Source organism: Rhopalosiphum maidis, chromosome 1, assembly GCF_003676215.2.
Source record: "Rhopalosiphum maidis isolate BTI-1 chromosome 1, ASM367621v3, whole genome shotgun sequence".
NCBI lineage: Eukaryota > Metazoa > Arthropoda > Insecta > Hemiptera > Aphididae > Rhopalosiphum > Rhopalosiphum maidis.
The window spans coordinates 37,890,144-37,903,891 of NC_040877.1; the positions used below are offsets into that span (position 1 = coordinate 37,890,144).

Below are 13,748 nucleotides of genomic sequence, written 5' to 3' on the forward strand. Positions count from 1 at the left end.
CGATCATTAACCTTTGGGCTAAAAACAGATATACAGTCGAACAACGGATGTTATTGTAGACAGGATGAACATTTACGATAGATGCGTTTGGATATACACAAATATTACATAGTATACGTGAATACTAACAGAAACGTTAATAAATTTATTTATAAGTTTTGTATACACTCAAATAAAAATATTTTTAATAAAATATCCGATATTTGAGTGAAATATACAATAATATAATTTATATTATATAAAATATTTGAAAATTCTGAAGCATTTATGCATGGCAAAAATGAATACATAATACGTTATAAATTTTTAAGATGTAATTAATAATAAACTAAAACTATACATTGTTTATAATTTAACTTTAGCGGTATAAGGGCCTTAGATCATATTGTACATTATGGTCTATATAATCTACTACGCTATTGATATTTTATGTTAAACTTAATTAATATATTATGAAATTATCTATAAACTAGCATACCCGTCTCAGCTTCGCCCAAGATTTTAATTAATAATAACTAATTATTTAATATTTTGACACGGCTACGGCGGTAGGGGCTCGGTGAGTCTGCGGTGAGCCGGTCAGTATAAAAAAACAACACGAATTTCACTATTTGTACGGTGTGTTTTTATTGATGATAAACAACGGTACACAATAGCTAGTTGTTAAATGTCACTATGTCAGGTGTTAACGACATAAAAGAGAATACACAATTATGCTTTACGCGGTCTTACGACTAGGCCACGATGTCGCCGTTGTCGATAAGACGGTTCACGCAAGAGAGCGAGACGGCCGGCGACCGGTACTCGTCCGGACCGACTTGTCTTCCCGTCTCACCCTGTACTTTTGCAGCGCGGGTGAAGAGTCGACGGTGTCGTGTCGTCGTTGCCCGTGGTGGCGGTTGATAAGGCATAGACCGGACGTTACGGTGCCTGTACTTTGTACCGGCGACCGTTGCGTACCGTGTTAATTTTTATCGGACTATATTTATGCCTAAAACCTTCTCTGCGACGTCCTCTTAAATTTAAAAAAAACTGCACGACGATTGAATAAGTAGTCTCGGAGTTTATCCCGAACATACAAACACTATCATTATGTACGGTGATGAAGATGGATACTCGATAGATATCCCTCAAGTCGAATCTGTTACTAGAGTTCCTACACAAAAAAAAAGTTTCATGTATGAAGTATTATTGCCATCGCATAATGGAACGCCAGAACAATTCAAATCATTTACTTAAAAATGGCATGTTATTTAACCAATATATAGTTGATCAGTATTCCAAAATTGAATCTGAACTTTAACGTTTATAAAACATAATAAAAAGACACTACGTGCTGAAAGTTATATTAGTATAGATATTAATAATGACAATCATCTTCCACGGAATTTCCAACAGACCTAATTATAGAACATTTTTATATAGTTGGCTTTACAATAAATAAATATTAATCATGAATATTATTATTTCAATTTTTAAAATTACGATGTCTTGGAATTCCCATCGACCGTTGACACACTTAGGCGCCACACATCAAAAACAAAATTATCACAATAAATATTTCATCTCCTACAACCCTTATTAACTTCCAAAAAAATAAAACTACCTAACAAACTATTAATTTATAAACTACTCCTAAGACCCATCTGGCCATTCAATCCAAAATTCTTCAAACAGTTTCAAAAGCTCCATTCTACATCTCCAATAAGTCCCTTCACTCTGATTTAAAAATATCAACTGTCACCGAATTAGCCAATCTACATCACAAGCATTTCAATAGCCGACTAACTCAACACCCAAACCCCAAACCCTTATATTACCCAATTCTCATCCGCAACTGTTCCAGGAAGCCCTCAAAAAAACTAAAAAGACAGTGGTGTCGTGACCTGCTAAGATAAGTTGAAAAAAAAATGTAAAACTGTGTAATATATTCTAACTATTATCTTGACGAAGTACCTCCAATGGGAGGTCACTTCATTTCGTTATTCTAATACTATTTATTATTGTATCAATTATAAGCTTATTGTTCAAATTGTAACAGATTATTAAATAAAAAATTATGTAAAAAAAAAAATTTTAAATAAATGATTTAAAAAAACCCTAGTTTGAAATGTCAAAAAATTGTATTGGATGGGATGTACAGAGGTGATTTTTCAAAATCCGTCGTGGTTTCAATGAATGTTTGCTTGAAGATTATTTTATAACAGGAAACCCAATTTTATAATATAAACGTATAGTTCTCGTTGATTAAACAATATTACCTATACTAGAAATTAAAAAACGGCATATATGGGATTTCAAATGTATATCCACATAATAATAATATGTTGTATTTTTCAACAAACTATTTTGTATTAATTTCATTAAAAATATAATTATAAATAAAATATTTAATTATCCTTTAAAAATATTTTAGAATATAATATTTTGCATAAGAACTATATAAATCAAACAATTACTGCTATGTTATAAAAATAAATTTAAAAATTCATATGTACACAAATTAAAAAAAAAATTGTTTTCATAAAAAAATATTTTTTACTTATCAGTTATCACGTTAATCAAAAAAATTAACTACACAACACAAACTAATAAACTATGATGCAAGATTGGTTGCTGACATGTCATGGAATTGAACCAGGGTCGTCAATTGGGGGGGATCAGGATGTGCGGTTGCACCCCTTACTTTTTAAGGGCGAGGCACGTTTGGGCCAGGGACGTTTAGGTCACTAATAAAAATGCAACCCATTTGGACCAGGATTTTGTGAACCCGTTTGGGCCAATTTTTTTTTAGTGCATTTTTAATAAAGTACTTCTAATTAATTACTAGAAAACCCGATTATGCCCGTTTAACATGGACGCGTATCGTACGCTCGCGCTTTTATTTTACATTGGTTAAGTTCATACGCGCCGTATCGGCGAGCAAAACGCGCTATTGTCGGAGTAATAAGATGTTCAGTTAAACTGTGTAAACTAATTTGTAGTTTGTAGATTATGTGCAGAACAAAATTATTTATAATCGATAATTGACCAAAAACCCACAGTTATATTATACATACGTATAATACAAATATACAATATATATACAAATATGTAATAGATATCTGTTACAAAACAGCCTTATCGGTCGGTGCAATAATACTAATTGGCAATCTTGCGGTTATTCGGTTATACATTATTATCAAAAATTTAAAACACTATGTTCTACGTATGCACAATGGTGACATCGAGGCCCTGTTCCTATAGCTCATACCATACTAGGTTAGTAATAATATTTTCAATTTTGGTTAGTGCACTCTTAATATTCGTGTAATTAAAATGGATATCCAAATCGAAAATGTTTTCCAAACAAAACGAGGTAATACGCGTATAACTGTTGATAATTTTAAACTCAGTAAATGTAATATTTTAATGAATAATAATATTCGTTTTCGGTGTACAAATCGTTCGTGCAACGTGACTATTATCGTTAATGATAAGTTAAATGAAATAATTTAAACCAAAAATTTTCCTCACAATCATCCTCCTCTAAAAGATAATTCGATTAAATTGGACATCATTAGAACAGCTATAAAAAGAAAGAGGACAAAAGACCTGCATACCAAACCAAACAAAATTGTTTTAAAAGAAATACGTCAAAGTGGATTTGATACAGATATTAAATATTCTAATTTAAGGTTAGTGCGTAAATCAATATATTGTGCCCGTAAAAAAATATTTCCGACGTTAACACAAACATTAGAAGATACAATTGATATACTTTCGGTAGAAGGAGACAATATTACAAAATTTAACGATGAAAAATTTTGTCATATTTCTTTGGATCAAAATTTAATTTTATTCACCTGCAAAACAAATCTAAATCTGTAGTGTGATAGCACACATGTTTTTGGAGATGGTGCTTTTCATTATGCACCTAAATTCTTTCTTCAGCTGAATACAATTCATGTGTATGTAAATAAATTTTACATTCCTGTAATTTATTGTTTACTTCCATTCAAAAACTTAGAAATGTACCAATATATGTGGAATGAAATAAAATTATTATGTTAACATTTAACTGGCAAAGAATTAGATATGAAAAATTGCCATACAGATTTCGAAAAACCTACACATTGTGCTGTTTCAAATACATTTCCTAATTGTAAAATTGTGTGCTACTTTTTTCATTTAAGCCAAAGTTTTTATCGCAAAATTCAAAAACATTATTATTTACATAGAAAATACAAAAAAAGAAAACTCAGAAGTTGGAAATTGGTTAAGATATTTTTATGGGTTAGCTTTTTTACCACCATCTGAAGTTGGAGATGGGTATGCTCAATTGATGTCTATTGCTCCCAATATCGAACACGTTACTCACTTTGCTGACTACGTTTTAAATTATTACGTATCAGAAGATGCAGATTTTAATCCTTCTATTTGGGCAGCAGAACCTTCCGATTCACCACGTACAACAAATGGTCCTGAATCGTTTCACTCTCATTATAATTCACAATTGTATACACCCCATCCAAACACTTTCCAAGTAATTGACGTTCTTAAAGTTTTCTAAGTTCAAACTATGCTGAAAATATCATCAATTTTAAATAATAAAATGAATGGTCAAAGAAATGATACACTTAAAAAACACAACATACTACATGCACGATGGGCACAATATAAATATCTTACATTGATTTCATAATATACGTATTAGATATATCGATAAAAGTATCGATTCCAGTCTTGTCTTTTGTAGTATTTATAACTAATATCGATATATTATTATACATACAATCATAATGTACATGTAAATATGTGATTTACTAATGATTGGTACCATATTTTTCATTATACGATGAACAAACTATTATCAAAATATCCAATTACGGCTCTGATATTAAATACAACTCATCTCGCAATCTCGTATGGCTCGACTTTGTGCATAATAAAAATGTATTATTAATTATATATAAATGATAAACTATATTGGATTAATTAATTAAAATACACTTTGATATTGTTAAAATACCTTAAGTAATATAAGAACATGATAAAAAAATTTACGTACCATTCAAAATATAATAACAACTTTAAAGTTTGTCTTTTCAGAAAATTGATAGCTCATTTAAATTATATAATTATTTATTTAAATATTGGATTTAAATTTGTCTGAAAATTTGGTGTGGTTCAATATATTTATGTTTTAATTAATAAAAAGCTGTTATCTAGAAAACAAAATATTCCAAAAAATAAAATTTAATAATTTTAGTTTAAACACGGTAATGTGTTTATGCAATTTAATAACACGGATTAATATAAAAGTTCTAATAATAACATTATTTACATATTTTAATTTTTCATCAACTATTTTGTCAAATTATAATTAAGTACATAAAAAAATTAAAACGAACTTAAGCTTTTTATTATTATTATTTTATAAACTACGTGAAATTTCTGATTTTGAGCACTCATAGTGCACACAATTTTTTAACAGAAGCTTTCTTTGAAATGAAAAATTGAATTATTGATTATTCAATTATACATGTATCTTCTGGCAAAACAATTTAATAAGAAACACATATATTACTGCACTACTAATACATACATCATTCATCCCCGAATCCCAAATTCTACAAAGTAAAGTAATTACATAATTATTATTTTAATTTCTATTGTTGAAACAATGTTATGTGTTAAATACGTAATATAATTTAACTAATAAAAACAATTTTTGAACGAATAATCTTTTATTTATTTTTAATTTATTTAAAAATATTCGAATAAAGATTTTAAATTGTTATTAATATTACAATGTTACTTACCATTGTTAAAACATTTAGTATGATTAATTAAGTAATTAATTTAAAAAAAAAATAACTGTTCACTATTTAATTATTATTGATGAAATTATATGTATGACAAATAATAATTTTAAAATGCATTTAAAAACATAAAATTGAGTGTACTTTAAGTTAATGAAAATGTAGAAAAATTGAAACGATATGATTAATATATGTATATAATATATATGGTAAGTACATATTATTCTAAATTGTATTGAAATATGACATTAAATGATGATAATATAACTATTATATCTAGTCTTAAAATACAATTCACATGCATAATATGTGGCCATATTTTAACATTCATAAAAAGAAAAAAGTATTTATTAATATTTCTTAATCTATTCATTCTCAAACATTCAATATTATAAAAATTAATTATATACTCTTATCAAATATTGCAAAAATAATAATTAAAAATAACAATATAGATACATTCATATTATTTCATTATTACACAAATTAATGTACCTTTCAGAAGAAGTAAACAGAAAAAGAATTTAAATAGAAAAATATATACTATTAATATTAAATGATGCTATTATTATGATTCCTTTAACAATATATTTGGAGTTTAAAAAACATATTATAAATGCGGATTCATTTGAATTTGAAAAGTTGAGTAAGCTGCACTTATAGTAAATATCTTGAAAAAAAAGTTAATTAATTTTTATTTGCTCAATACAATTTAATAATTACTTACAGTTATTAAATTTCTGTACGTTATATCAAAAATATTACATGGCGTGAAACTGAAATCAGTATGCAACATATACAAAGAGGTGAACTGAAACTAAATAAAAGAAAATAAATTAGATATTTTAATATTATTAAATTAAATTTTATACTTCTTTGTAATCGAAAACTGTAGTCTTATCAATGCCATTCAAAAGCATTTGTGTCTTTTTCATCTGTTGCTTAAAAATCAAAGGAATTAGACAAAACATATTATTTAAAATTAAAATTAATTATTCATAAATTAACTAGTACGTTATTATCATAATTATAACAATTTAACTTTAAAAATGTGAATTTATAAATTATTACAAATAGTTGTAAAGTATTAATTAATCTCAATAAATAAAATATAACAACGTATTATTTTAATTATTTATTTACTTCTAACTTGCAACTTTGGGTTGTTCGGAAAAGATGAAACATCAAGCCGGCTCGAACAAACAATATTATGATGTATGCAACAATTTCATTAGGGAAATTATTTATCCAACTTAAATACGTCGCGTAAAAGAAAAAGGTTAAATCCATGATGGTGTACATTATAAATATAATGATAATATTTCCAAACACGGAGTTTGTTAGAACTATTGACATGCATTGCAGCTTTTTCCATTTGAGACTGTGTATTCTCCACGCTCTAATCGAAGTTATGTCGTTGTTGACTTCATGTATACCGTTGGAGACCAACGAGATGAGAAAAATGTACATCAAAACCGGTGTGACTATCCAAACGTTAGAAATGACGAACCGAACGGTGGACCATATCGCAAAAAATTGTAAATCTGTGCGATAGTGGAACGCCATAATCTGTATTAATTCTGCGAGCATAGTAGCTATTTGCCAACTTAAGAAATGTATCGTGTACGGCGTAAGTGAAACTTTATTGATTCTGAGAACGAGACTATCGAAGTCGCTAATGTAGTTCAAAATAGTCGTCTTTTTGACACTCAAAAATACGATCATTAACGGATGGGCTAAAAAACGGATATGCAGTCGAACAACGGATGTTATTGTAGACAGGCTGAACATTAACGACAGATGCGTTTGGACATACACAAATATTACATAGTATACGTGAATACTAACAGAAACGTTAATAAATATCGATAGAAAATCAATTATTCGAAAATCGTCACGACAAAATCCCATACCGTACAGATGGCAGAAATACATCATCGGTTTCATACGACTACGTAACGTTCGCATAATAATATATAGGTATATTGGTACGTAACCGTAAGTAAATACTTCGCGTCGAATGTTATGAACTAAGTACGGTATCAGTAGTACCTGTTTCTCTAGATACTTATCGTGCAATATTTCATTCGAACTTTATGATAAAGAATTTAAGATATATAATATATATATATATTTTGTAGACAATAAAAATGTAAAAAGTCAAATCGATTTATATTTGCAATACTAGCAAATAACCTTCAAGTATGTATTGCCTTTTTACTGCGTGTACTTTGAATGAATATGTAAATACGAATACAATGAATGATTAGGGTATTTGGTGACTATCCGTTTATTCAGGTCATTTTTCTAAAATAAATATGTTTTATATGCACTCAAACAAAACTATTTCTAATAAAATATTCGATATTTGAGTGAAATATACAATAATAAAATCTTCATTATGTAAAATATTTGAAAATTTTAACGTATTTAAACATAGCAAAAATGAATACGTAATAAATTATACATTTTTAAGACTAAATTAATAACAAACTAAAATTGTACATTGTTTTTATTTAACACTACCATACCCGTCTCGGCTCCGCTCAAGCATGAATGTGAGCCATCAAAGGTAGGAGTAGGTTGATAGGTTAGGTTGCTGAATCCCAACTGAATTATAAATTATTGCATGTAAAAACTATTAGAAATGAAAATGGTCAGTTACCTTAATATATATCTACAAAATAATTCACAGATCTTATAAGCGACAGTTTAAAATCCAAACGCTTAAAAAATATTATGGAGCATTACCCTAAACTTTTTTTAAATTATCTTAAGAAAAATTTGAAACCTTTCATTCAATTTTCAACATTTTTAATGAATTTTTACTAAAAAAAATAAATCAATTACATAAAAAAAATTAAAACGAATTCTAGCTTTTTTTGTTATTATTATTATTTATAAACTACTGGGAAATTTCTGATTTTGATCACTCATAGTGCACACTAGCTCCTGTTTTCTACCAGAAACTTTCTTTGAAATAGCATAGAATATATATTACATATATTAATCTAATATAAATAACACATATATTATTACTGTACTACCAATACATACATAATTCCTCCCCGACTCTATAAAGTAAAGTAATTACTCAATTATTATTTTAATTTCTGTTGCTGAAGCAATGTTTACTGTTAAATACCTAATGTAATTTAACTAATAAAAATAATTTTGAACGAAAAAATTTTTATTGATTTGTATTTTTTTTTAAATATTCGAATAAAAATTTTAAATTATTATTTGTATTACAATGTTTAATTAAAAAAAAAAATAACTGTTCACTATTTAGTTATTATTGATGGAATTATATGTATGACAAATAATAATTTTAAAATGAATTTAAAAACATAAAATTTAATCATACTTTAACTTTATGAAAATGTAGAAAAATTTAAATCATATGATTAATGTATGTATACAATATATATGGTAAATACATATTACTACGAACGTTTTTCTGAATTAATTTTGAAAGAAATCTACGATAACAAAAATCCTAAATTAATTAATTTTCTTTATTTGAAAATGTTATTTTTATAGATTATACTGAGTGTCCCATAAGGATTTACCCATTGCAATCTCCTAAAATGATTGGGATATCATAATTCTGGTTTTGAATAAGATTCACAGGGACAAGATCTACAAATATTTCACATTTTAATTAATTTTAATGCTTTGGTGAAAAAGTTAAAAAAATACATTTTTGATTAATTATTTTCAAAAATAATTAAGATAGCCATTTTGTAGGGTTCATTTTTCAGAAAATATTGTAGTTTCAACATTTTAATTTCAATGATATCCTGATTTTTAATAATTTTTCTAGTTTCGAGAAAAACACTGAAAGCGTTCATCGACGGTATGAGCACGTAAGCCACAATATGTTTGATATAATGATATTTATTTTTTTTTGAAACTAGAAAAAATATTAAAAATCAGGAGATTAATGAAATTAAAATGGATATCTTAATTTTTTTTTGAAAATAATTTCAAGTTTTTTATACCAAAACATAAAATAAATTAAAAGATGAAATATTTGTTGTTTTTGTACCTGTGGATCTTATTAAAAAACCAGAAATAAGATCAATATTATGATTATTATCTCAATTATTTCAGGAGACATCACATTAGGTAAAGTCTCAAAGGACACCTTGTATATGTAATATACGTAATAATAATTATGTACGTTTGTGAAATAGAGGGTATGTAATTTCTACATTAATTACTTACTTTAATTATCTGATTTGTCATACTTATTATGTTGATGCTAGACTGAAATAACATATTACCATAGTATTGAATAGTCGTGCTTAACCTTATAAAACGTTCTATAAAGACACATGTTTTATTATTTTTAGCGTTAGTAAGCATGTATCAATGAATAAGGCTACAAATTCTGTAGTACAGAAACCACTTAACTCTTGAAAGAAAACTTACGTAAGAGCTTGAATTAGTTATAATTTAAAAAAATTCCTTAAGTACGTTTTTCCAACCTTTCATAATCGACATTTATCAAATTAATTTTTGTAAATATTTAAATATAAAATTTAAAATATAATTGTAAAATGTAAATTATTAGAATTTTATTAAACTTTATTCAAGATTTGTTTCATACGGATCGCCTGAAAAATTAATTTTCTTTGGAGAAAATTTTCACATAGTTCTCAGTAAAAAGATTGTAAGTTTCCCAACGTTATTCTCCAAAAATTATAGAATTGCTTGAGCATTTAACTCACTTAAAACGTGCAACTTAAATTATATTTTATATATAAGCCACAAAAATGTATCGATTATTTGCTATCAATGAATAATCTGTTTTTATTATAATATATATTGCCCTAAATTGTATTGAAATAATGACTTTAAATTTTGATATTATGACTATTATGTCTAGTCTTAAAATACGATTCACATACATAATGTGTGACGATATTTTAACAATCATAAGAAGAAAAAAAAGTATTTACTAATATTTCTTGATCTATTCATTCTCAAACATTCAATATTATAAAAATTAATTATATACTCTTATCAAATATTGCAAAAATAATAATTAAAAATAACAATATAGATACATTCATATTATTTCATTATTACACAAATTAATGTACCTTTGAGAAGAAGTAAACAAAAAAGAATTTAAATAGAAAAATATATACTATTAATATTAAATGATGCTATTATTATGATACCATTAACAATATATTTAGAATTTAAAAAATATATTATAAACCTGGATTCATTTGAATTTGAAAAGTTGAGTAAGCTGCACTTATGGTAAATATCTAGAAAAAAAAATAATTAATGTTTATTTGCTCAATACAATTTAATAATTACTTACAGTTATTAAATTTCTGTACGTTATATCAAAAATATTACATGGCGTGAAACTGAAATCAATATGCAACATATACAAAGAGGTGAACTGAAACTAAATAAAAGAAAATAAATTAGATATTTTAATATTATTAAATTAAATTTTATACTTCTTTGTAATCGAAAACTGTAGTCTTATCAATGCCATTCAAAATCATTTGTGTCTTTTTCATCTGTTGCTTAAAAAATCAAAGGAATTAGACAACATATTATTTAAAATTAAAATTAATTATTCATAAATTAACTAGTACCTTATTATCATAATTATAACAATCTAGTTATGGCCTTAAATTTAAAGATAAACTATAATCTACTTTACCTATAATATTTTCAATAATAGTCACTATGCAAAATTATATTGGACACATACGAAGCGTTTAAAATAGATACAACTAATGTTTAACTATTAAAAATGTAAATTTATAAATTATTACAAATAGTTGTAAAGTATTAATTAATCTCAATAAATAAAATATAACAACGTATTATTTTAATTATTTATTTACTTCTAACTTGCAACTTTGGGTTGTTCGGAAAAGATGAAACATCAAGCCGGCTCGAACAAACAATATTATGATGTATGCAACAATTTCATTAGGGAAATTATTTATCCAACTTAAATACGTCGCGTAAAAGAAAAAGGTTAAATCCATGATGGTGTACATTATAAATATAATGATAATATTTCCAAACACGGAGTTTGTTAGAACTATTGACATGCATTGCAGCTTTTTCCATTTGAGACTGTGTATTCTCCACGCTCTAATCGAAGTTATGTTGTTGTTGACTTCATGTATACCGTTGGAGACCAACGAGATGAGAAAAATGTATATCAAAACCGGTGTGACTAACCAAACGTTAGGGAAGACATACTGAGCAGTGGACCATGCCGTAAAATATTGTAAGTCCGTGCGATAGTGAAACGCCATAATCTGTATTAATTCTGCGAGCAGAGTAGTTATTATCCAACTTAAGAAATGTATCGTGTACGGCGTAAGTGAAACTTTATTGATTCTGAGAACGAGACTATCGAAGACGCTAATGTAGTTCAAAATAGTCGTCTTTTTGACACTCAAAAATACGATCATTAACGGATGGGCTAAAAAACGGATATGCAGTCGAACAACGGATGTTACTGTAGACAAGTTGAACATTGACGATAAATGCGTTTGGACATACACAAACATTGTATAGTAAATGTGAAAACTAACAGAAACATTAATGAATATCAATAGAAAATAAATTATTCGAAAATTGTTAGGACAAAATCCCATACCGTACAAGTGGCAGAAATACATCATCGGTTTCATACGACTATGTAACGTTTGCATAATAATAAATATGTTGGTACGTAGCCGTAAGTAAATACCTCGCGTCGTATGTTATGAACTAAGTACGATATCAGTAGTATTTCTCTCGATACTTATCGTGCAATATTTATTCGGACTTTATCATAAAGAATTGATGTTATATATATATATATATTATATTGTCGACGATAAAAATTTAAAACATCAAATCCATTTATGTTTGCTGTATATACTAGCAAATAACCTTCAAGTATATATGCGAGTACCTTGAATGAATAGGTAAACACGAATACAATAAACGATTAGGTACGGGATTATTAAGGTCACTTTTCTAAATTAAATATGTTTTATATGCACTCAAACAAAAATATTTTTTTAATAAAATATTTGGAATTCGAGTGAATTATTCAAATGTTCAATGATAAAATTTACATTATGTAAAATATTTGAAAATTTTTACGCATTTATGATTATATTATTATACATAGCAAAAATGAATAATAATACGTTTTAAATTTTTAAAATGAATTTAATAATAAACCAAAACTATACATTGTTTGTATTTAACATTAGCGGTATTAGGCCTTAGATCATATTGTACATTATGGTCTATATAGTTTACTACGTTATTGATATTTTATATTAAACTTCATCAATCTATTATAAAATTATCTATAAATATTAATAATAACAATCATTTCTCATAGTATCCCCAACAGACTTAACTATAGTAAATGTTTATATAGTTGGCATATCAATAAATAAATATCAAACATATATATTATTTAAATTTTTAAATTAAACAATTATAAACAATTAAAAAAATACCTAGCTTGATATTTTTAAATCAATATTGTTTTAATATTAAACAGTATAATTATACTCGTAAATGAACAAAAAATGAACTTTTAATTTTTAACATAAAACAACATTTTTTTTTAGATTTGATAATCATTAAAAAGCCTATTATTACAAAAGAATATGTCAAAGGTTCCCAACCTTTTTTGACTTACAGCACCCTTAGTCGTTTTCTAAAATCCTGAGGCACCCTAGGCCCTATACTTTACAGTCTATACTATATATTCTATAGACTACTTCAGTTTTATTAATCAGTGCATAAGTATATAAGTATAAACAAAAGAAACAAAAGTAGTAAGGTGTATACAGCTATATACTATAATACTATACACACATATTACATTTTATAAAACATATTATCACATTTTATATATTTTTATTTTTAATTATTATTTATTTA

The 13,748-nt window shown here is 26.4% G+C and overlaps 1 protein-coding gene across 4 annotated transcripts; it reads right to left on the reverse strand.

Moving 5' to 3' along the window:
* Window positions 1–6,362: 6,362 nt before the first annotated feature.
* LOC113561217 lies at window positions 6,363–12,818 on the reverse strand. 4 transcript variants are annotated; one of them, XM_026967513.1, is made up of 7 exons: window positions 11,687–12,818; window positions 11,291–11,359; window positions 11,146–11,235; window positions 11,038–11,089; window positions 6,677–6,739; window positions 6,532–6,621; window positions 6,423–6,474 (listed from the first exon to the last, which is right to left on the reverse strand). In XM_026967513.1, exons 1-5 carry the CDS (start codon window positions 12,509–12,511, stop codon window positions 6,705–6,707), a joined length of 1,071 nt encoding a protein of 356 aa, XP_026823314.1. In that variant the 5' UTR covers window positions 12,512–12,818; the 3' UTR covers window positions 6,423–6,474; window positions 6,532–6,621; window positions 6,677–6,704. The 4 variants fall into 4 exon arrangements, with proteins under 4 accessions (XP_026823316.1, XP_026823315.1, XP_026823314.1 ...); XM_026967512.1 differs by having other exon boundaries at window positions 6,677–6,745; XM_026967515.1 differs by lacking the exons at window positions 11,038–11,089; window positions 11,146–11,235; window positions 11,291–11,359; window positions 11,687–12,818 and adding an exon at window positions 6,948–8,606 and having other exon boundaries at window positions 6,363–6,474.
* Between the last annotated feature and the right edge of the window lie 930 nt (window positions 12,819–13,748).